General features: G+C 39.1%; 1 protein-coding gene and 1 long non-coding RNA gene across 2 annotated transcripts; both read right to left on the reverse strand.

The window, feature by feature from the left end:
* Positions 1–1,507: 1,507 nt before the first annotated feature.
* Positions 1,508–21,996, reverse strand: LOC139138512 (uncharacterized). The gene is made up of 5 exons (XM_070706914.1): positions 21,785–21,996; positions 4,159–4,301; positions 3,480–3,708; positions 2,320–2,484; positions 1,508–2,127 (listed from the first exon to the last, which is right to left on the reverse strand). Exons 1-5 carry the CDS (start codon positions 21,861–21,863, stop codon positions 1,772–1,774), a joined length of 972 nt encoding a protein of 323 aa, XP_070563015.1. The 5' UTR covers positions 21,864–21,996; the 3' UTR covers positions 1,508–1,771.
* Positions 13,474–14,719, reverse strand: LOC139138511 (uncharacterized). Its single transcript, XR_011553629.1, has 2 exons — positions 14,583–14,719; positions 13,474–13,698 (listed from the first exon to the last, which is right to left on the reverse strand). It is a non-coding gene; the product is annotated as an uncharacterized lncRNA (long non-coding RNA).
* Positions 21,997–22,270: the final 274 nt, after the last annotated feature.

Genomic DNA, 22,270 nt, shown 5'->3' on the forward strand with positions numbered 1-22,270 from the left:
CGACACTAGCAAAGGGCGTTCACAACAATGTGGACTTTCATCTGGGGAAGAGAATGGTTAAATGAAAAAGAGAGAATAAGTATACGTGTCGTGTGGTGGCGTGCTTTCTTTCACCTCAACGCTGTTTGCTTCGGTAACTCTGATATCAGCGTGGAGTGGGAACGAAGATACCGAAACCTTTTTTTGTTACGACAATCTTTCTTTCTGGTATTTAAAAGTAAAACACATATACATAAATGTACATTTATAGATGTACAAACAAAAAATTGACAAGCAAACGAGTCGAGCATAACCCCTTCTTTCCCTCGCTTCTTAATCCATCCATCCAACTGTCAATTCAATGTGTCCACATGATAATTTCCATCACGCGAGCAAATATGTAAAGCGAGCGAGACAGTGAGAGCAGCCATTGTAATCCAAGAGGCAAGAAAAAGTTTTTTCAAACCTTTTCATATTACCATTAGCAATGTGCCATTCTTCCAACTTAATTTTTTAATTTAGCAGAACAAGGCGCACGCTGACAGCTCGAAAGACAACAGGCCCGCCGTGATTAGAGCCCTGCGGCTCGATAACCCCGCTCTCGTCAAACGCAGCAGTGTAAATATTAAGATAGTATGCTCCTCGAACGTGAAAGACTTAAATTTTTGCTAAAAACTCAAGAAATCTTTAACCATGCTCTTTCAGAATCAAGAATAAAAAACTGGGGGTCAAGAGAAACAAATTTACACTACCCCAGATTTCAAAATGGCTGCCATCCCTGTGTTAACTCGAGGGAGCATAATAAAATTTTCGGTTTTCGAAATTTTTCTTACGCCAAGAGCTTTAAAATGAGCCCCTCAAGTGAGAGATCAGAAAAGAATTGTAAAAAATCTGAGAGTCCGATTATCTGTCCCCGAGGTGGTTTGACCTTGATAGAAGCATTGCGAGAAGCATTTTATTTCACATCGCAACTCCAAGTTGTCCACTCTTCACCGCAAGTTTTGAAGCTAACAACAGACTTAATATTTGATAATAACTTTATACTACAACAAACAATATAAAAGAACTGCACATTCTCTCAGGCTGTAAACAATGAAAAATGAATTCAAATACATCGTGTTATGGGATATATACCTGCAAATAGTAAATGTAAATTATAACCCTATTCTTGCTTGCAGAACGGATATCACGCTTTAAAAACACTCAGCAACGTTACAGGGATAACAACAGCTTTTGATGTTGTTAACATGGTTGTTGTCGTTTTTGCAATATGCTGAAATACGAAGTACCAGCCTGGCAGACTTCACGCACTGAATTGTGTCCAGTATGCAATGCTATTGTCAACAAATGAATTATAGTCAGGACTAAGTTCAAAGGTCAACGGGGATTAGATATTAAACATAAAGGTTGCATTGACAAGTAGGAAAAAAGGCTCTGGACATGATTTTGACCAGATGAAAGGTCAACGGGGATTCTACATTACAATCAGATCAAAAACAGTGAGAAGTATCTAAGAAGTTAAAGCTAATAGAGGTATAAAACACGATTTATAGCAGTAATACACGTCTGTGGGATGAGGCACAGAAAAATCTGAAAGTATATCAACAATATTTTCCATATAGTACATTTCGTATCGAAACTTTGGTATAAAAGCCCTGTCAAGTCACCATGCTATACTGTGGTGATAAACAGAGGTGTTCTGTCGTTGTTGGACGGCTGGAAAAAGTGTTCTCATGACGTACATTAATCAGTTTCAGTCACTAAGATGTGAAGTTCCTGAGTTCGCAGCTTGCTAGCACTTTGACACACCAGACTCGCGTAGAGGTCGTAGGTAGGACAGTCTCTTGGGGACGAAAGACTCTTCATCGCGTAGCTCAGCTGCTCGTTCAGAAGTTTCCAGCGAAAGGTACCCTGGCTCCGATGCCGACGGTGATGGCGCTATTAAACTGGAATCTGGCGTGTTCGCAGTCACGGTATCGATGATTGTGGTGTTCGGGGTGGTGCAGATTCGGACGTGGTTTGGCTGGATTTTCGTCTCGTCTTTCTTCAGCCGGTACACACAAACAACCACGATGACGACACTGGTCAAGAGCAGGAAAGCAGCCACCGTGATGCAGGATATCGCAAGAATTGACAAACCTTCGCTTTCTGTACAGAGATCAAGAAAACTCACTGTTTAGTCAGCGTGTCATATTTTCCTTTCAAATGTGTCAGGTCTGGGGCATCTCCTATGTGGAAGACATTTTGTCGGAGTGTCTATAGATCAAATAAAAAATATGCGAACTTGTCATTTCACTTGTAAATTTAATTAGAGGGTTAATTATTTAGTCACTGGGGTACCTTGTGTTTCTTCAACCCTTGGTTGGCACGGTGTGGTGCACAGTTCATCTTCGCCGTTTGGACAGTTGTCATCACAGTCACAGGTCAACGAAGCATCGATGCACACGTCACTGGTCGAACAGTAATACCTGCCATCATTATCATCGCCATCGTCTTCGCATGGACCTAACAATACACCAGGAAGAAGACGGGAAACGAATATGGTAAGCGAAACAGTATGGAAATCTCACTTCTCTTGAGAATTTTACGAAAAGAGTCTCACCATGCCACTCAAACAAAACAATTACTCGTTTATCCAGATACTAATAAATATCGAACTTCTTGTGATTTTACTTAAAGTCTGTCAATAATATCATCCACTCTAACAGAACAAGTAAGCTTCCTCAAATATACAAAATAGTTCGTTTCTTTGCACCTGCACTATAGAGGGCGCTGTTCAGAATAGGACCTTCACCGGTGTGTTCATACATTTTCGGTTGCTTTACTTATTTACAGTTATGTGGACATGGCGCTTGATGTTCATGGTAGACATACCTACCATCGAAGTAATTATTGGTGAATAAATTTTACTGTCCTCTCTAAACGAGTTTAAAACTGGTGGCTACGGACAGGGTTTGTGTTGTGGCAGTCCTTGGCAGCCATTTCGGAAGAAGACTTTATTTTACTAACTGTGGTACGTTTTCAAGTGTGTGTCAATCATTTCCACGTATATGAATGGTTGTGAAAAAGAACTAGTTGCATGTACGGGACCAAGACCTGAGCAGGCTCAAGGCCGTTAAAGACTGATTGTCTACTTTGAAAAACATGTTAAAGTGAATTATTGTGTGAGATCACGTGATTTGGTCAGTTGTCTTCACATACAGAAAAGTTATCTGTCTAAGAACGATTAGACCTATGTGAAGTTCCTAATAACCTACAATGTTTCTTAAGGATCAATTTTGCATCGGCAAGGAAATGGAGGAATTATGTTTCATAAATGTCACTTTTCACGAAATGTCACGAAAGTACTTGTCATGGTCATGTCACCTGGATCGACTTTAAATACATTATGATACTAACATCCATCTCTCTCTCTCTCTCTCTCTCTCTCTCTCTCTCTCTCTCTCTCTCTCTCTCTCTCTCTCTCTCTCTCTCTCTCTCTCTCTCTCTCTCTCTCTCACCTGTATGGTAAGCTGTAAAAACAAGGGCGAAACCTGTCCTGACGGATGTAGGATCGGTTTTCAATCGCAACGTTAGTGCGTCACCGCTGGACGTGACGTCAGAGATCTGTTCAGTACACCTCCGGAGTAGAAGATTGGAGTAAAACGACGAATACCCATCATACACTTCGACAAAATCGGGACAGGTCGGCATTCCCGAGGGCGATGATTCCATATCAATCCATTCAAACTGTAATTTCAAAGGGAATAAAACACCACGTTCTGAAATGTACATTCTTTTCACATATAATCTTGTGAACACTGCACCGATTTGATTTCCCAGAGTACATTGCCGTAAGCGATCTAGGATCAAATGACACAGAGATTCACGCTTGTTTGCGACCCAGATTTAATAGCTGCCGCTGGATATAAGTTAGAATTTCCTTATGCATGGTAAAAGCATGGGGAAAATCCCATAAAGAAATGTCAGTGTATGTATACCGAATATTCTTGGAGACTTGTCAATATTTTTTATTAAATCATGCCAAATATCAGTGGAAAACAAACCTACGGGGCATCCATACTTATTGTCAGCTAAAGCCATATCCCATGGCATAAGTCCAACTCCTTTTATAATTAGCAAGTGAATACTGAGTATTCTACCTTTGAAGGGCAGAAATTTTCAACAAGTTAAGCTTACCCTGAGTTTAAAGAAGTCAAACCCTTCTGGTGCCTCTATTGTCAGCTCACAGTCCACGTTGTTGCCATAGTAATCGCTCTTCTGTGATTGAAGGCGATCGCCTACACTGGTAATCTTACTTCCACAGTAATCATCCATGAACACTGTCAGAACACGAAGAGAATCAAGAGTGAAAATTTACTACAACCGGAGGATTAATAATGCAGTTTATTTAAGGTTGTACGCGCCTCGAAACTGTAAGACTTGAACTTGAGCGCCAACTATCCTCAGTGAAACTTTCGATCGTTCTCTTACCAGATCAAGAATGAAATTCAGGGGTTACTTTGCAAAGTTTTGTACTAGAAAAGCAAACATAACATTTACCGATATTTTCATTTCAAAATGGCCGCCATCACTGTGTTAACTCTGTGGGGACAAATAAAATGTTCTATTTTCAAAACACTAAGACGGTGTTTTTTCAGTCCAAGAGCTTTGGGATAAATTTGAGAGTCCGAATATATGTTGAAATTCGCATTTGAAACTCGCTCTATTTCGCGCAGTTTGTTGTCAAACCAAACTTCTTAGTCGTCTTTAGTGCAGATGCTATTTTATTGCGGTAGATGTCATCGGATTAATAGGAGTAGAGCAATGAATTAAAATTGCTACCTTGCTTTATCTGCCACTTTAATCACGTGACTATATTTGCGTATCATGAGCCTTTCAAAGACCTGCATATAGGCAGGAACTGTCGCTGTATCAATCAAACCCTCAATAGACTGAGATAATGCTTTAACTTTCGCTCAATCTTTCCTTGATTATACTTTTAAAGGTATGCTGTCACCTGTTCCAATTTTGCCACAGTAACCATGGAAAAAGAAAATCTAACCAATCACAGATTTTCAGCGGGTGGCCGCTTTTAAAAACAGCGCCCTCACATGGGCATTTTGAATACCAAGGAACGCCCCTTTGACCATATATGGGCATATTTAGATTGCAGGTGACTGTATACATTTAACCATTGCCTTTCGAAATCATGAATGACAATTAGGTATTGCCTTGCAAAATTTGGTATCGAAGAAACAAATAGCCCGACATTTGAGAATCAAAATGGCCGCCCCATGTGTTAACTCTATGGGGCGAAATAAAATTGTCGATTTTCACAAAAATAAGCCAGTGAAAAATTTATTTACTCCATGAGCTTCAAAGTGAGTCCCCCACAGATGGCAGACCGTAAAGGTATTGTAAAAGTTTGAGAGCTCCAATATCTGTCCCGTCGGAGACGCACTCTGTCTTAACCCTTTGAGTGCTGTAATTTTTCCCACCAAAATTTTAGTGCAACACTTTACCAATTTTTATGAATTTTTCTGTGATTGTTTTGATAATTTTCAACCAAATGGTCATCACATTCTATTGGCTGCAGTTTGTCATCAAAATCTTGACAAAAATCTTTAAAAATATGACTGGGATATATGTTTTAAATTGACTTTGGCGCTCAAAGGGTTAAATTGACACTTTGTAGAGAAATTGCAGACAGAGGATGCAAGGACAGTAAAGTACAGCAACCACGAACAGCTGTCTATTTTCGTCTGAGCCACATTCAGCATTCAGCCTTATTGTTATCATACACAGGCTAAGGCACATCGCACTCAATAGTCTGGTGCCGAAACCCTGATTTTTGGTCGAACCCAAAAATTTCGGCCCCACAATGGTTCTCGGTGGTTTCTGTATCTTCAAAGCCTACTGAATCAGGATCTGCATGATGCCACCCTGGCATCCTTGGGCATTTTAATATATTCAAGATGGCCGCCAAGATGGCCGCCAAAGCATGTAAATGGTAATATCTCAGCTCTATGAAATGTTATCAAAGTGATTTTGGTGTCATTTGCCAGGTAAACAGGGTCAAGGAATTCATTTCTTTCATTGCCCAACATGTGCAACTCTTAATTTGCATAAAAAGCCAAGATGGCTGCCAAAATCACCTCCAAAACAGGTAAAATGCCATATCTCAGCTCCATGAGAAACTGTTGGAGTCATTGTGGTCTCTTTTGCCAGGTAAATGGGGTTAAGGAACTCATATCTTTCATTGCCTTATATGTACAACCCCTAATTTGCATAAAAAGCCAAGATGGCTGCCAAAACGACATCCAAAAACAGGTAAAATATCATATCTCAGCTCAATGAGAAGCTGTTGGAGTCATTTTGGTCTCCTTTGCTAGGTATATTGGGTCAAGCAATTCATATCTTTCATTGGCTGACATGTACAACCCTTAATTTGCATACAAATTTGCATAAAAATCCAAATACCTGTTTCAGTGTGTAAGGAGTCATATCTCAATACACTATGCCACTGATTTTGGTGTCTTTTGGCATGTTTTACGGGTCAAAATTGGTATCTTTTGTTATATTTGCTATAAAATCAACCATGAAAATCTGAAATTGATGCTTACAACCCAAGATAGTTGCTAAGCTTGTTTCCACAACATATATCAAGGTATATCTTAGCTGAGATTGCATCCTAGAGACTAATACAGTAAGGGTTCAAGGCTGAAGGATAAGTTTCTTTCGTTATATTAAATGTAAAGTATTTCATTGAAAGCCAAAATGACCACCTAATATCAACTATGGCAACACAAATGGATGTAACAAAAATATTGAGCCGTATTTTAACCCACCAAGCGTTCTTGACACCTTTTTGTTGTGTTTGGTCAGGTTTTATTGGTCGCAGGGTTTTCATTGCTTGTTTTCTGCACTTGAAAATTCTTGCTTCTAATGGAGGGATTTAATCCCGCATCCCGCAGCTATAATGGTTTCCTAAAACATCACACCGTATCTTAATATAGCCAGCATCTTTGACACAAGGTTGTATGTGTTTGGGTCCGTCTGAGAGGTCATGGATTTCACATTTCCACTCATATAAATTGTCAAACCATCCATTTACATGAATTATTATTTTTTTGACAGTATAGATACTTTCATGTCATCCCTCTGAAGTTCTACCCTTATCTTCGCAACCGTCATGCTGCAAAAATTTTTATAGTTTCTGCAATACGGTCATCCGTAGGGGCATCAAGAATACCAATGTTTGCGCTTGACACCCATCCAAAGCACATTGAACTGTTAAATTGCAGTACAATTACGTATACGCAATATTTAATTGGATTGTTGTTGTTTTTATGATTAATCATATATACACCTTGCTCCTCAGAAAGCAATCTTTTTCACTAGTTCTAATCCACTAACTGACATAAAAGTTCTATACTGATGAGCATGTGCATTTTTCCTTGTGTCTCGGAATGAAACCAAAAGTACATTGCAGACTAACCTGTACTGTTTTGATGACTTGTACAAGCTTTTATTGGACCATGAAAAGAAACATACCAACAACCAAAAATGTATGCAGACAAAGAGCTACAACTGCTAGGTGCCCATGTTTTGTCTTGTTATGGTGCAGTGGGCTACATGCTAGCCATTTGAGCCGCAACACACTAAAACAGCTTCTAAAAATAACGAGCATAACAACTGGCACACACACATATATAACTTAGACAAGAAAAAATGAAAAAAGTAAAATATTAATGAACATGTAATATACGCATATAGATATTCAGATTTATATATATCTTTTTTAATACTCGTTTGTTGTTGATTTTGCAAAACCTTTATTGTACTGTACGATCAAGATCCCAATTGGGATACGACTTCAATAAAGGCTTACTTTACTTCACTGAGCTTTATATATATATATATATATATATATATATATATATATATATATATATATATATATATATATATATATATATATATATATATATATATATATATATATATATATATATATATATATATATATATATAAGGAACGGTATAGTGAACAAAGATCCAAGGTGTCAAACGGATTTCGTGACTTTGGTTGGCTGAAAAATGAATCAGTCAAATCGCTTTTCACTTTAACTTTTAGTCAAAGCTAACCAGCTCCTTCAGATGTGCATACATCATTCCTAATGGATGTACAGGTGACCCTCCATATTCCACAGGAAGTTACAGGCGCTCTTTAACTCAACTGGCTGTGACATTTGTATTTTCTGGCAGTATAGTATAGCAAGCAACTGCCAATATAAATGGCCCTGCTAATAACAAAAGCGATGAAGATGATGTTGTGCAAGAATCTTGCCGAATCTTACAGTTCTGGTCGAAACTTGTAAATGGGTATTTTGGTACATAGTTACAGATAAGTATTATAAAACGTGCCACCAAATGATAAATGTTACGTAAACAGTTCATGTAATGGGAAAAGTGTGTTCCTCGATACCTAAAATGCGGCCAAAGATTAAGAATCAATCTCAAAGATGATCAATGATCGAGGCTACATGCCTGTTTTGCGACTCTATTTAGGGCATCGTTGATGTTTTGACTTCACTTTTGATTTATGTTGGATTGTACAGTTTATATGCAATTGACCCTTGAAATGTATCAAAAGACACAAAAGTTGGTCTTATGAGCTACTCAGTAAATAGAGACATGATGTAATATTTTGACACCATTATTAGCATTATCAGATAAACTCCCTCTTTTGTAATGTTCTTGGAAGTTTTTTTCAGGTCAGATAACTGGAGATTCAAATTCTGCAACTGGATAAAACATGACCATACTCATCAAAATAGGTCTTAAGAATGCTTGATTGGTAAAGATGCAACTCACACCTTACCAATATTGGTGTTTGTAATGCAATTAAACTGCTCAAAGTGCTCTGAATTGTGTCAAACGCAAGAAGTTCGTATTTCTGCTGCCTATGAATGACATTATAGCTGAAACTACAGACTTGTTTGCAGCATGACGGTTGTAAAGCTTAAGGTACAATTGGTTGTCAAAAGTGGCAAAAGACAAGTATCTTCATTTGTCAAATCAGAAAACCATGCCTACAATAATAAAGGTATTCATAGAAGGCCTCAGCTACACACACTTGCGGTCATCTAACTGACTAAGTTAGTGCAAAGATAAGCAAGACAGATGACTCAGATTGGCTCAAAAATGACCAAATAAGTCACTTTTATGCAAGTGCGAATGCATTCTCGGCAAATTCGCCTCGAATAATTTAGGCTCATTGATTGTGGTGGATTGGCAAATGATAAAACGACCATTGATGTTGTATGGAAAGATACAGTTCATTATCATTTAATTTAAATGGATGGTTTGACAATTTAAGTGGATGGAAATGTGAATTCCATACCTCACAAACAGACCAAAACACACACAACTTTGTGTCAAAGATGCAGGATAAATTAAGATAGGGTGTAATGTTTTACGAAACCATTATAGCGGCAATGTAGGATAAAATCCTTCCATGATAAGTAAGATTTTTTCCAGTTCAGAAATACAAGCAATGAAAACCCTGCGGCCAATAAAACCTGACCAAACACAACAAAATAGATCTCAAGAATGCTTGGTGGATTAAGATACGACTCAATGTTTTTATGGCATCCATTTGTGTGGCCATAGTTGATATTGGGTGGTCATTTTGGCTTTCAATGAAATACTTTACATTTAATATAACGAAAGAAACTTATCCTTCAGCCTTGAACCCTTACTGTATTAGTCTCTAGTATGCAATCTCAGCTAAGATATACCTTGATATATGTTGTGGAAACAAGCTTAGCAACTATTTTGGGTTGTAAGCATCAATTTCAGATTTTCATGGTTGATTTTATAGCAAATATAACAAAAGATACCAATTTTGACCCGTAAAACATGCCAAAAGACACCAAAATCAGTGGCATAGTGTATTGAGATATGACTCTTTACACACTGAAATAGGTATTTGGATTTTATGCAACTATGCAAATTAAGGGTTGTACATGTCAGCCAATGAAAGATATGAATTGCTTGACCCAATATACCCAGCAAAGGAGACCAAAATGACTCCAACAGCTTCTCATAGAGTTGAGATATGATATTTTACCTGATTTTGGATGTCGTTTTGGCAGCCATCTTGGCTTTTTATGCAAATTAAGGGTTGTACATATAAGGCAATGAAAGATATGAGTTCCTTAATCCCATTTACCTGGCAAAGGAGACCACAATGACTCCAACAGCTTCTCATGGAGCTGAGATATGGCATTTTACCTGTTTTGGAGGTGATTTTGGCAGCCATCTTGGATTTTTATGCAAATTAAGAGTTGCACATGTTGGGAAATGAAAGAAATGAATTCCTTGACCCTGTTTACCTGGCAAATGACACCAAAATCACTTTGATAACATTTCATAGAGCTGAGATATTACCATTTACATGCTTTGGCGGCCATCTTGGCGGCCATCTTGAATATATTAAAATGCCCAAGGATGCCAGGGTGGCATCATGCAGATCCTGATTCAGTAGGCTTTGAAGATACAGAAACCACCGAGAACCATTGTGGGGCCGAAATTTTTGGGTTTTGTGTTTCGGCACCAGACTCAACAAGAAGTTGACCTCTGATCTCTGAGCTCGCGGGCGGAGAACCATCAATCATTTATTCTTTGGAATGACGTACTCGTGCCATTGCCATAAAGAGATTAGTCAATAATGTTTTGCCCACATTACATTTTAAGGTCTGAATAGTTCCGCGTAGTTACGATAAGTGTGGTACGGATCGTCTACACACATTTGTTTTCGAGAAAACAAAGGTAAACAAAAGAACCACTCAAAGCATGTGGTTACCATTATCCACTACACACAATTGGGACTGTAGTAACTTCAGTCGGCCTGGTTTGAAAGCTTACAGTCTGAACACGTCGTAAATAAACAGTCGAGTCTGTATTTTAAAACTAGACACAAGATTGTTCGTCATGTATAAATTTGAATGCAGTGAGATGAGATGGCTCATATCTATATCTCTCTCTCTCTCTCTCTCTCTCTCTCTCTCTCTCTCTATATATATATATATATATATATATATATACACCCTCTCACATCCCATCGGTCGGATACGAACTAGTGTGGCCAGGCTAAGTACAAGCAAGCTGGCGAATCGAGCGAGCTCACTGAACCAGTGACGGCACATTGTGTAGTCAGCGAAGCACTATGAAATAGTAAACACCTATTGCCTGGTCATGAGGGCTATAGCATCCGTCTATTACCCCGAGGGGTATAGCGATGTGTTTCGGGTAATACACGGCCACGAGGGGTAATAGACGGGCGCTATAGCCCGAATAAAGACCAGGCTATAGGTGTTTTATAACACACCACATGCTCATGTTGTATTGTTATATAGTTTTTATTATAATGTGTTTTGATATTTTGTACCGCAACAATCCATTGTGACAAGTTTACTGGGCGATGTTTCCACAGCGGTTTCAGTTGTACGTGGTACCACTTTCTTTCAAAAAATATTCTAAGCGTACCTGGCGACATCCTGAGTTGTACCCTAATCTTTTCCGCCGAGGAGCTGTTCAAGTTCCTACGCTGTTCGAATGTTGGAAAATGTGGGAAAATCTGTTTTAGAGAATGTGTCGTTACCTTCTCCGGACGCACATCACGTTCTAGTCACCCGCCATTCACGGTTGCAAAGCTGCAGACGACACTACAGTCACGTGACCGGGCACTTTTTAAATTTGGTCACAACTATTTCCCTAGGGAAATAGCTTTTCAAAAAATACCCTCTGACGTCACTTTTGTCGATCCGGTGGGGACTAGACGTATCTATTTTCTCGTAACGTGACGTATTCTGGTGAATCGCGACACGGAATGAGCATGTGGCGTGTTATAATCTATCATATATATAGCGGGTCTTTACGAATTGATAACCGTATGCCATGACAGTAGATTATGTATGGACTCCCAACTGAATTGTATGTGGTATAATTTATGCATTAGGGCGACATTTTTATTTTTGTGTTTCTCATCTCCCGACCGACCGTAAATTTCAGCTCCGACATGAAAATAAAAAATATTTTTTATTTGCGCCGCCTCTGAGGCGATCACCTTAGCAAAAGCACCACCATAATCAAATTGTAAGATTGCAGCGACTCAGACTTAAAGGGCAGAGAGCACAGAACACTGAACTGAAAGACAAGAAATTGAAGTGACTGAATGGACAGAACATTGAACTGAAACAAATACCCCTTTTTTGTACTTAAAAATTGTAGAGACTGAAACAGTTTTTTTTGGTACTTGTTTTGTTTTATTTCGACCGCCCGCCCTGCCCGAGTATTCCTCTGGAGATGAGACACAAACAAGTAAAAGGGTCACAATTACCAACGAAAGAGAAATGGGGGCAAAATTATTATAATTGATGAACATAAAATTTTGTTTGCACCCCAAACCCAAGTAACATGGCGAGTACGCCCCTCTCAAAAAGGGATCAAGTTGTCTCCTTTAAGGGACCGAGCACAATTAACGGCAGGGGGGGGGCCGGAAGAGAAAATGGGGGGGGGGGCACGAAAAAAAATGAGTGTTCTTGGGGTGGGCCATGAAAATTCCAGGGAAAGTAAGGGGTGGGCACCAAAATTTTTTACACCATGACAGACAGAGAATATTTTTCAGCATTTTTATTCCTTGTTGAAGCTGGAGTTCCTTGTAAAACTTCTTGTAGCATGTTGAAATACCTAGTCTTAAACCTCACAATGCAGTTGTTATGTGTAAAATGAGCAATATTGTTATTGAAAATTGACTTCATTTGTCAACAGTAATAATTGTTGGTAATGATACAGAGGCTCGGTTGAAACTGGTTATTTCATCATGCTATAGGAAATTCCCTTATAGAACAGGAATGCCTGTCAGTACCATGTGAAATTAGCATTCACATGGCCAGTTGGCATGGCTTAATGCATGTGCATAGGGAATAGGCAGTCAGGCAGTCCACATTCATTTCAGAAGCACATGGGTAACATGTTATAGGCCGAAATATTTAAATGAGCTAGCCATTCACATACATGTGAACAAATGGTTATTCTGAATCCACTCACATGTATGTGAACGAATGGTTATTTTGAATGCACATATGAATGACAGGGTCATCCTGGCAGAAAAAGAGCACCATGAAAAGCACTGATTTGACACCCGATTTTACTTATTTTGATGTTGCCGTTATGAATTTGGTAAACATTGTTACATTTGCATGTTTGCAAGGTGTAAGCAAACATCAAATAAGTGAAATCAAATTCCAGTAAAATCAAGTACTTTTACACAGCCTCTTTCAGTGAATTATATGATACAATTGGTTGGAGATGTAATTTAACCATATTGGCCTAAAACTAAGACAGGCCAAACAGAGTTAAAAGCAACTCTGACTCACCTGAACACAGCAAACACAAGCAGACTCACCTTTCCAAACGTTCAAAATAAAAAGCACAAAACATATCTGTAAGTCTGATGACCAATTTAATAAATTTTTGGCTTCAACAAATTTCATAGACACAGTGAAAAGTGATTTAGTCAAAGATTAGTTTTTAAAAGAGTTCATTTAACTCTGGCCAAGTCTCGTCTTTCATGTCCTATTTTGTTTTGAAATTTGACATTGAAGACTTCTTTACGTAAGTCATGATTATTCTTGCCAAATTTCTCTTGGGCCTTGGCTGACATGCACACTGAAATGAAACAGAAAGAAGAGAATGAACTTAGCAACATTTATTAAGATGACAACTTTACAATAAAGTTTCAGAACATGTGTGTAATTTGTTACATACACATAGAGGAATTTTTTACATACATCTTTGCGAGTGCAAAATTAATACATTGAAAGTGTAACATATATGTCTAGAAATGTATTGGGCTTGTGTACGTTGTATTGACTTGACTAGTTGCCACAGCCACTATTCTGATTAATTTATGTACATCTTTACAAAGTGAGGGCATCACAATTCATAATTTGAATCAATACAAGAAAGTATGTTAATACATGAGGCAAACAAGTTATTGAACTCATTAAAAATTACAGCTGCTGTCCCTTGAAAATTAAGACGTATCACATTTCTTAATATTTTTTTCTGTCTTTCAATACAAGGCTTCTTACCTGGCAATATCATATTAACAATGGATTTTAAAAGTAAACATGTACAAAAGAAGTAAAAAATGCAAGTAAGACCGGGTGGTACAAACAATCATAAGTTTACATAGCCATGTTCATCCTACGATCTACCGGTAGTTTGGTTTTCTTTTAATATTTTCATTTCGCCTATTTTTTTTATAGCAGTGTTTTTGCACTGAGTGAGACCATGGACGCAAACTAAGCTTAGGCGTTGTTCAAGCCCAGCTTTGTTTTGCGTTAATGGCCACACTGTACACCTCCCTCCGCCCTGTCCAGGTATACAGATACGTACTTTCTTTTCACCCCTAAAGCTCAGGTTAAAAATGTCGGGCCATATACAAAACCAAGCTTCCCAGGAAAACATCAATGTGCAGAGAAAAGCCTCTCTATAAGGCATACTAATTTCGTAATTGCCCTTTATAGATATGCATTTCAAATACTCACCGGATGAATGGAAAATTATCGTCCACGACGACTTGCTATCTCGGTCACTGCATCCAACACTGTCGCGGGGAAATACACTTTACCTTCATGCCAACTGAAACATTACCACTTAGACCTAACTCACTTGCTGTTTCGACGCAAAATGTGTCGTCACTGGGGGAAGAAATGACCGAGAAATCAGCCATAATTCGTAAGATTCAGCTGGTCTGAAGAGCCATTACTTCAAAAAAATCTGCGCAATCTCATTTGAGAGATGCAATGTGATCGTGTGGGAACACAAAGCATTGGTCAAATTCGAAAGGTCAAGGGTCGTGATCGTCGCAAAATTTTGACATTTCAAGTACGCGTAAACTGTTCTTTTAGATTTTTCTAATAAGCAAAAATTGACTTTATATGAATAGATCAGTTTAAATACGGACGTCCAACACACTAAGTGAACCCTGTTGCAATTCTGATCAGCCTCGTTAAATCCAAGCATACTCATTTACGGGACCCTTACGTTCATACCCTGTTGCGTCCCGTCCACTCTTCCAACACAACTCTTTCCAAAGTCACGACATCATACATCGTCAGAACCGTTAGTCCATCCGGCTCGACTTTTGAACGGTTTGGGGATGAACAGTACCTGTACTGCGTTTCCATTAAGTGTTATGTAAGTTGTAATCGCGAAAGTTTTACAAGGGCAGATGCAGAACCGTCGCAAGTGTGTTCGTCGTTGTGTGATGATCTGACGTACATGTACATGACTGCACATCATAGCCAGTTGCTGACGGACGTACGCGAAAACGTGGACCGTATGAGAAAAATTTAATGACAGATCCAACCATATTACGTCTGGAAATGTGAGTACCTTTCAATAGAATGCAGGTTACGATCATATGGAATATTTAGCGGTGAACATGTGTTTATTATTGCACATTTTGAAAATAAAAATAAACGATGTTTAAAATTTGATCTGTGCTGATTTAATTTAGAGGCTGCTCACAGACGTTTGCAGCCATCTGCATGACTTCCCTCTTGTCATATTCATTGGTTTATACTGAAAATCCCTGGTCTCGTTTTTTTGAATGGAGATGAATGAAACCAATGCTAATTATATTTAAGGGATAGGCTGTAACTTCATAATTTTGGCAGAAATTGTGTTCTTCGTACATCGACTACAGGTTTTTCTCCTTTTCAAAGTCATGTTAGCCAGTATTGCTAATGTTATTCTATTTTCTAAAACACGTTCAAATATCCAGTCTTCACAACCTGTATTACGTACAGTCAGCATTGTTATTGTTGGTAAACACATTTTGGTCTGGACTAAACTTCAATTGAACACAATAACAGTGAACTTTTATAATATACATGCACACAAAGTGTATGTTGGTTGTATTGATAATATCAACGAGCTAATTCAACTTAAATTTGTGAACCAATGAAGTAAGTGCAGTTGATACATAACAAAAATATTAATAAAATCAAAAAATTACAGCTTTATACTGTCACTTTAAAATGGCAAACCGTTGCTTCTGTAGCCACTAAATATTTAAGTCTATGAACAATTTAACTGGTAAATGTGACCCATGTGGCATTTCTATAGTGCAAACATGAGTAACTTCACCTGAAAAACTTAACCCAAGTAAAATCAACTCTACACATGAGTGTAGAGTTGGGATAGGCTGTAACTTCATAAATTAAATAGACAATAGGGATGTGAAAACATGAGAATTGATAACAAGTCAGTCCTTGGAGTTTGAATGCATGTCTAAATTTTTACCGCCACATGTGTAAGCTACCATTCAATCCATTGACAATCTTCCCTTCTATCATGAATTCAATAGGACTGCTAATGAATGGTTACTTCACATGGCTGAGTCTGATTTCACATTCATAGCCAGTGATGAATGTTCAAATTTTAACATGTCATATTTCCAATACTGGCATGTGGCAGGTTGGACTGCTATGGACTGCCTAGTTTTCCTCAAATAACCATTCAACCTGTTCCACACAGGAATGTGGACTGGCTAATAGGCAGTTCAGAACTAGAATACGTAGTGGACACACAGGAAAAAAATACTGAAAAAAAGGAGGAAAAAATGGCATTAATGGGTCTTTTATAGTTAGCCCATGAAGGACTATTTCAATGGCAGACTGTCATTACAGTGGAGTAACATTGAATATCTTGGGTAGTCATAGAAAGGCAGACACTGGGTTGTGGAAAGTGCATTGAAATCACAACGGTCATGTTATACATTTTTCCCCAACATCTGAAAACATCATACAGATACTCAGTTGAAGTAAAGTTATTTTATTTGTTTATTATTTATATATTTATTTGTTTATTATTTATTTCAAGAATGCAAGAATGTTGTTTTCACTAAAGCATATATTAAAAGTTATAAGGATTATATATATGTGTACAACTTTGTACCGATGTAATCTTTCTTTTTTGGGGAGGGGGGGGGGCCACAAAAATTTTGTTGCCGGTGATGGGGGGGCCACTAAAATTTTTGCTGGTGTTAGGGGGGGGGGCCTGTAAAAAATATACGCACCACATATTTTCTCTTCCGGCCCCCCCCCCTGCCGTAATTGTGCTCGTTCCCTAACCATAGTTCTGGATATTTTTGTTTCCTGTGAGAAATCATTTATCATGGTTTTCTCCCGACCGAGTAAACTGTGCTCAGCCTTCAGACACCAATTTTAGCTCTGCGTGGCAGGGCTGTGTGTTGTTTTGGGCTGCGTCTCCGTGGTTGAAGGCACTGCCGATACTGATGCCATACTTAGCCTAGCTGCAATAATTGTAGCCCTTGGTTGGTGGGGATTGGGCTTCTGTCGTGCGGCTCGCACCTTGCCCCAACCGGGGCAAGGCGCGGGGCAAGGCGCGAGCCGCACGACAGAAGCCCAATCCCAACCAACCAAGGGCTACAATTATTGCAGCTATAGATAGCCCTGCCACGCAGAGCTAACACCATCCCAAACCTTATGTATGGTAACAGCCAGGAACAGACGTGGTGAATATTGTTCATTATGTTGATCATAACACTTTAAATGAAGTTGCAAACATGTGGCAAAGGTTCAAATTTCACATAACTGCAATATACAATGAAACATGTGAGTATTTAATTTTCAGTTCATATTTGGTTATGATAAGCATAGTGTCTACCCCTACGGGCTATAATTTGCAAGTGAGGTGTGAATATATAGTGAATAAGTATATTCCCGTTAGTACAGTACAAAAAAAACCTGATACTCGTCACAAAAAATAAAAAAATTACCCAGGGTACTGCCGAAACTATGGCAATTTTGGTGCCTTTAAAACTTTCTGCTGAAATTTATATATCGCGGTTCCGGTATCATTAAATATTTCTCATTTCGACCTTCCTCGTTGAAGACGATCTCCATCGTTGCCGACAGTCGCATATTCTCCATCTTATCGTTTATCCAATATGCAGCAGCTCGAGGATATGCGACATCAATACATAAACAATGCTATTTTTAGAGCGTTTACAGAAATAACTTTCACGACCGCCATCTCCTAGGCTGGCAAGTTTCCGCGCCATGCTATAAGGAAGCGAGTAACATCAGATTGCAAAGTTTTAGGCTGTTGCTGCTATAGCAACCGCCACGTGACCAAACATTGTGAAAAGGGGTTCGCCACAGACAAGGAAGCTGATGTAAAATAAATCGGTCCCTAAGCTGAAAGTTGCTGACGATCATCGATTGAAAGGGACGGCGTTAACGGCAGTAAACAGGATATTACTTACGAGTTGTCTGACCTTTCCGCGAAACTGAGAGCAAAATCGATAAGAATACGGGTACGTTTACTGTGACGGTCCGATGTACCATGTTGTCGTCGTGCCGATTATAAAAGCTTCGCTTTCCGGTAGTCTGACTGTACGAACCATACGGCAATACGAAAGATGATATGTATCAAAGTAGATTGGCTGGGAAATGGCCCTTGGGTCTTTGAATAAATAAACATTGCTGGAGCAGTTCCAAATTTGAATGCTGACAAAATATGCTATTTCGTAAATCAGGGACCCCCGCACTCTGCGTTGCCTGTGCAGGTACTCTTCAGAGTGACGTGTATCGGGACCGTCTCGTCGTAAATTCGCCATGTGACGAGAAACAGGGATCGGTGACGAGAAAGAGTTCATTCAGCTCGACTACACGAGTAAATCTTTCGGTGTTTGACATTTCCTTGCAATGGCAACATTAACCGATGTCACTAATAAATGAAGAAGTCAGTAATGCCATTCATTTAAGATCGGAAGATGTAGAAGGGGAAAGCTTATAGAGACTGTGATGGCTTTACGGTCCTGTTTAGCTTGGAAATTCAATTTAGTTCAGCTCGAAAAGTATTGATATGATGAATATATAAACGATGACAAGAAAGGAAAACGAGATTTGTTATGGTCGTTCCATGGTATTGGGGACAAGTACAGGATGTGTGTAGAAGAGGTTCATGCTATGACGTAAGAGGTGACAGACACAAACTAAGCCTTGAGAACCTCTCCGTCACATAGAATGGAACGGCGTAAATTATCCTGTACTTTTTTTCCAACAGTGCTCCTTCGATAACTGATGTCTACCGGATTAATATTTACCGAGACACATCGCCAAATCTTTGCAAGATGTGGGTAGTGACGTCATGTCGTTGTCAGAGAAGATTTAGACAGTAGAACAGTGATGCTTTTCTCTTCCTTATTTCTTAAAGATCGCTGTGCTTTTTTCACTTAAAACCTATCTGACTGCCCTTATCTACCTGTATGTCTATCGGTAGCGTTGTCCTTTTATATGTCGGTCAGTCTGTTTGTCAGGCCCTGTCCCTTTGCCCATGTGTACATCTCTCTCTCTCTCTCTCTCTCTCTCTCTCTCTCTCTCTCTCTCTCTCTCTCTCTCTCTCTCTCTCTCTGGCTACACAGATAACTCACGGGCGATGGAAGTATTTTATCAATATTTATGAAACATGAAATATTTCTAGACGGCCCATTCATAGTGATTTTTGAGACAGTACAGAGTTTTCAATGACTTCTGCTTCAACACGCAGAAGACAAACCGTGCAGAACGGTGCATTTATGGTGGTTAGTATATCAGTGATCGCAAATGACCTTTAACTTTTGGGACTGGGAACATATTATGAGAAACAAGCACAGATTCCACGGCGTGCGGGCGTATTCGCGTGAGGAAGCTGTCCGCCTTCCCTTTAGGTAGTCTATTATAGACATCATTACTAAACGAGTCGAGAAAATTCTGAACGTAAGCTAGTTCGCCATCGAGCTTTCGGCAATTCTTAAGGCACTTCATGCGGTTTCAAATACAATTATTAATATCAATAAATAACAATTATAAAATACCGAAATCGCCTGTACCAAGTTTGCATGTCTCTCGGTAGTTGTCTCTCAGTCCGTATGTCTGTCTTTGTCCCCATGTGTGTCTGTCTCTCCACCTGTCTCATTACATGCAGATACAAAGCATGTTTACTTTGTTCCCTTGATGATAAATTTCTATACAGAAAGTTTACTTATGGTTCTACTCAGGTCAAGGTCAAATGTATTCCCGTTATACTCATACTTTATTTTTGTCACTTCGCCTTTTATTTTTTACAAACAAAATCGCCATTATGAATCAATTATTTTCCGATGATCTTTGATGTGTTCAGATGTTGCCAAATTTGTTTATAAAATACTTGCCCGTGTCGTTTGTTTGTGTACGTATATATATAATATGTGTATACATACATGTATACATGTACGTATACACACGCACACACACAAACAAACAGAAATCGGCGCATTGTCAAGGTGAATATCCCGTTGCTATGCAACAATAAGGTTTGAATGTAAAGTTGAAAGCTTTTTGGCACCTAGGAGGATGTAGCACGGAACGTCGTCATGACAGAAATCTCAAGTGCGCGATTTTTTTTCTGTCCTGTAAACCGAAAGTTCCAGACTATAATGTTTCTCTTGTACGCTGATAACCTGAAGGGTGTAACACTGTCGAGTCAATGGACTTCATATGACCCGAAGGACTGTGGGACGAATTTTCTATTACGAGTGAAACGCCTTTGTCAGGCTGGCGCACTGTCGACTGGATTTTTTCTAGACACTTCCTCCTAAAATTATCCGTTATAAAGGACGAATATTGCTTGGACCGTAAAGCATGGAGATACTATCGGACTCCGTGCAGCAAGTGTATGACACCTGACTCGAATAAGCTGGGATCTATTTTCAAATAAACGAAAATGAAAATGTATATGGAATTGTGTTCTCGATTGTACTTTGCACGGCTGACCCGGATGGATTTGTCATTTAGGTCACTGACTGTCGATCAAGCGACTGATCAATTGCCGTATTGTCGCTCTGTGAGCCCTTCTGAGAGTAGGATCGGTTAAGATGACAATAGCCTTTGTAAAGTAGCAGCACAGACCGTAAAATTGGCAAATGCCCCCTCCCCAAATCACCTGAGAGCTGTCTGTCGGCGCTTGTAGACGTCCAAGCGATCAACAAACCGCCTCGGCCCTGAAATACCGGAGTGTCAATATTTGACTCTGACGATATTAATCGTGTTTGATACGCATATTTATCGAAGGCTACAGGTTACCAGGAACTGAATACTTATCTACGTCAACAAGCAGTTGAGTCAGTTGTACAGAGAATGATTTGTTTTGAAACATTTTTGAAGTTGGCCTTAAACGTGTGCGTAATGGAACTCTACAGTCCGAGGAATGTACCACATGGGGTGCACTTTCGTCCGAAGTGAAGCCAACGCCAGAATTAAATTAGACCAAGTTCTCGAGTTTCATCAAGAAGGAACAGTGAAAAGTATTACTGGGGTCTGGTCTGATTAAATAAAGTCCCATAAATGGCAAACTAAATCGCATAGAAAGTTTTGACACTTTCAACCGATTCATTGCCATGCTTGTTCATTTGACTCTTTGATCAGATTTAACACGTCCAGCCATGGTCTTTGCATGTTTGATTAGGATATTAACGTTATACTTTATCAATCTATCTGTCCTTGAACGGTGATACGGACCACGGCTGGACTTCTACTCAAAGTATGTAAACTGTTCTTCACAGTAGAACCATGTCTGCTTACGTGAAACCCAATTATTTCTATGTATCGAAAACAAATCAACTATTCTCTCCACTCCTGTCTTAGTTTGGTGTATTATTTTGATTATTCTGAAATCACAAGGAAACAAAGTCACTTACACGTCGACTGAACATCTTGTAAGACAGCTAGCAGCGTAAACAGGAATACAATCTTCACGTGCATAGAAAAGTCTCCCATTTTAGCGGTGGTGCGAGCGTTCAGAGAATCATCAAGAATCAGACAGTCTTTGCAAGCAGCGACCTGTGTGTCTAAGCTTCGTCAGGTGATTTTTGGAACTGTTCCAAAACAACATCATATAAAACGTGATTCCAGATCTGATTTTGCAAACTTCACGACCATAATGCTCTACGTTTCCGGCTCTTGACATTTCGCTGGCAAGGGTTCGTCTCAAATAGTCGACGAAGTCGGAAAATTTGCAAAACAGTCCACGGGGAAAATAATCCCGATGGAATGCCCGGAGTTAGACTCCAATTAGCAATTTAAGTTACTTGATCACCACACGAAGGGGCTGTGTGTGGAGGGACTGTGATAAAAAACCATGTTTACTTACCTAATATGTCAACAGCACCTTTCAGTTTGGCGGC

Source organism: Ptychodera flava, chromosome 8 (genome assembly GCF_041260155.1).
Source record: "Ptychodera flava strain L36383 chromosome 8, AS_Pfla_20210202, whole genome shotgun sequence".
Classification (NCBI taxonomy): Eukaryota; Metazoa; Hemichordata; class Enteropneusta; family Ptychoderidae; genus Ptychodera; species Ptychodera flava.

Bases quoted from the DNA above. Each gene is read 5' to 3' on its own strand.
- LOC139138512 (XM_070706914.1), bottom strand. From the start codon at position 21,863: ATGGGAGACTTTTCTATGCACGTGAAGATTGTATTCCTGTTTACGCTG. The intron at 4,302-21,784 runs GTAAGTGACTTT...GTGTTCTGACAG, and splicing joins ACAAGATGTTCAGTCGACGT to TGTTCATGGATGATTACTGT. The intron at 2,128-2,319 runs GTACCCCAGTGA...ATCTCTGTACAG, and splicing joins AAGGGTTGAAGAAACACAAG to AAAGCGAAGGTTTGTCAATT.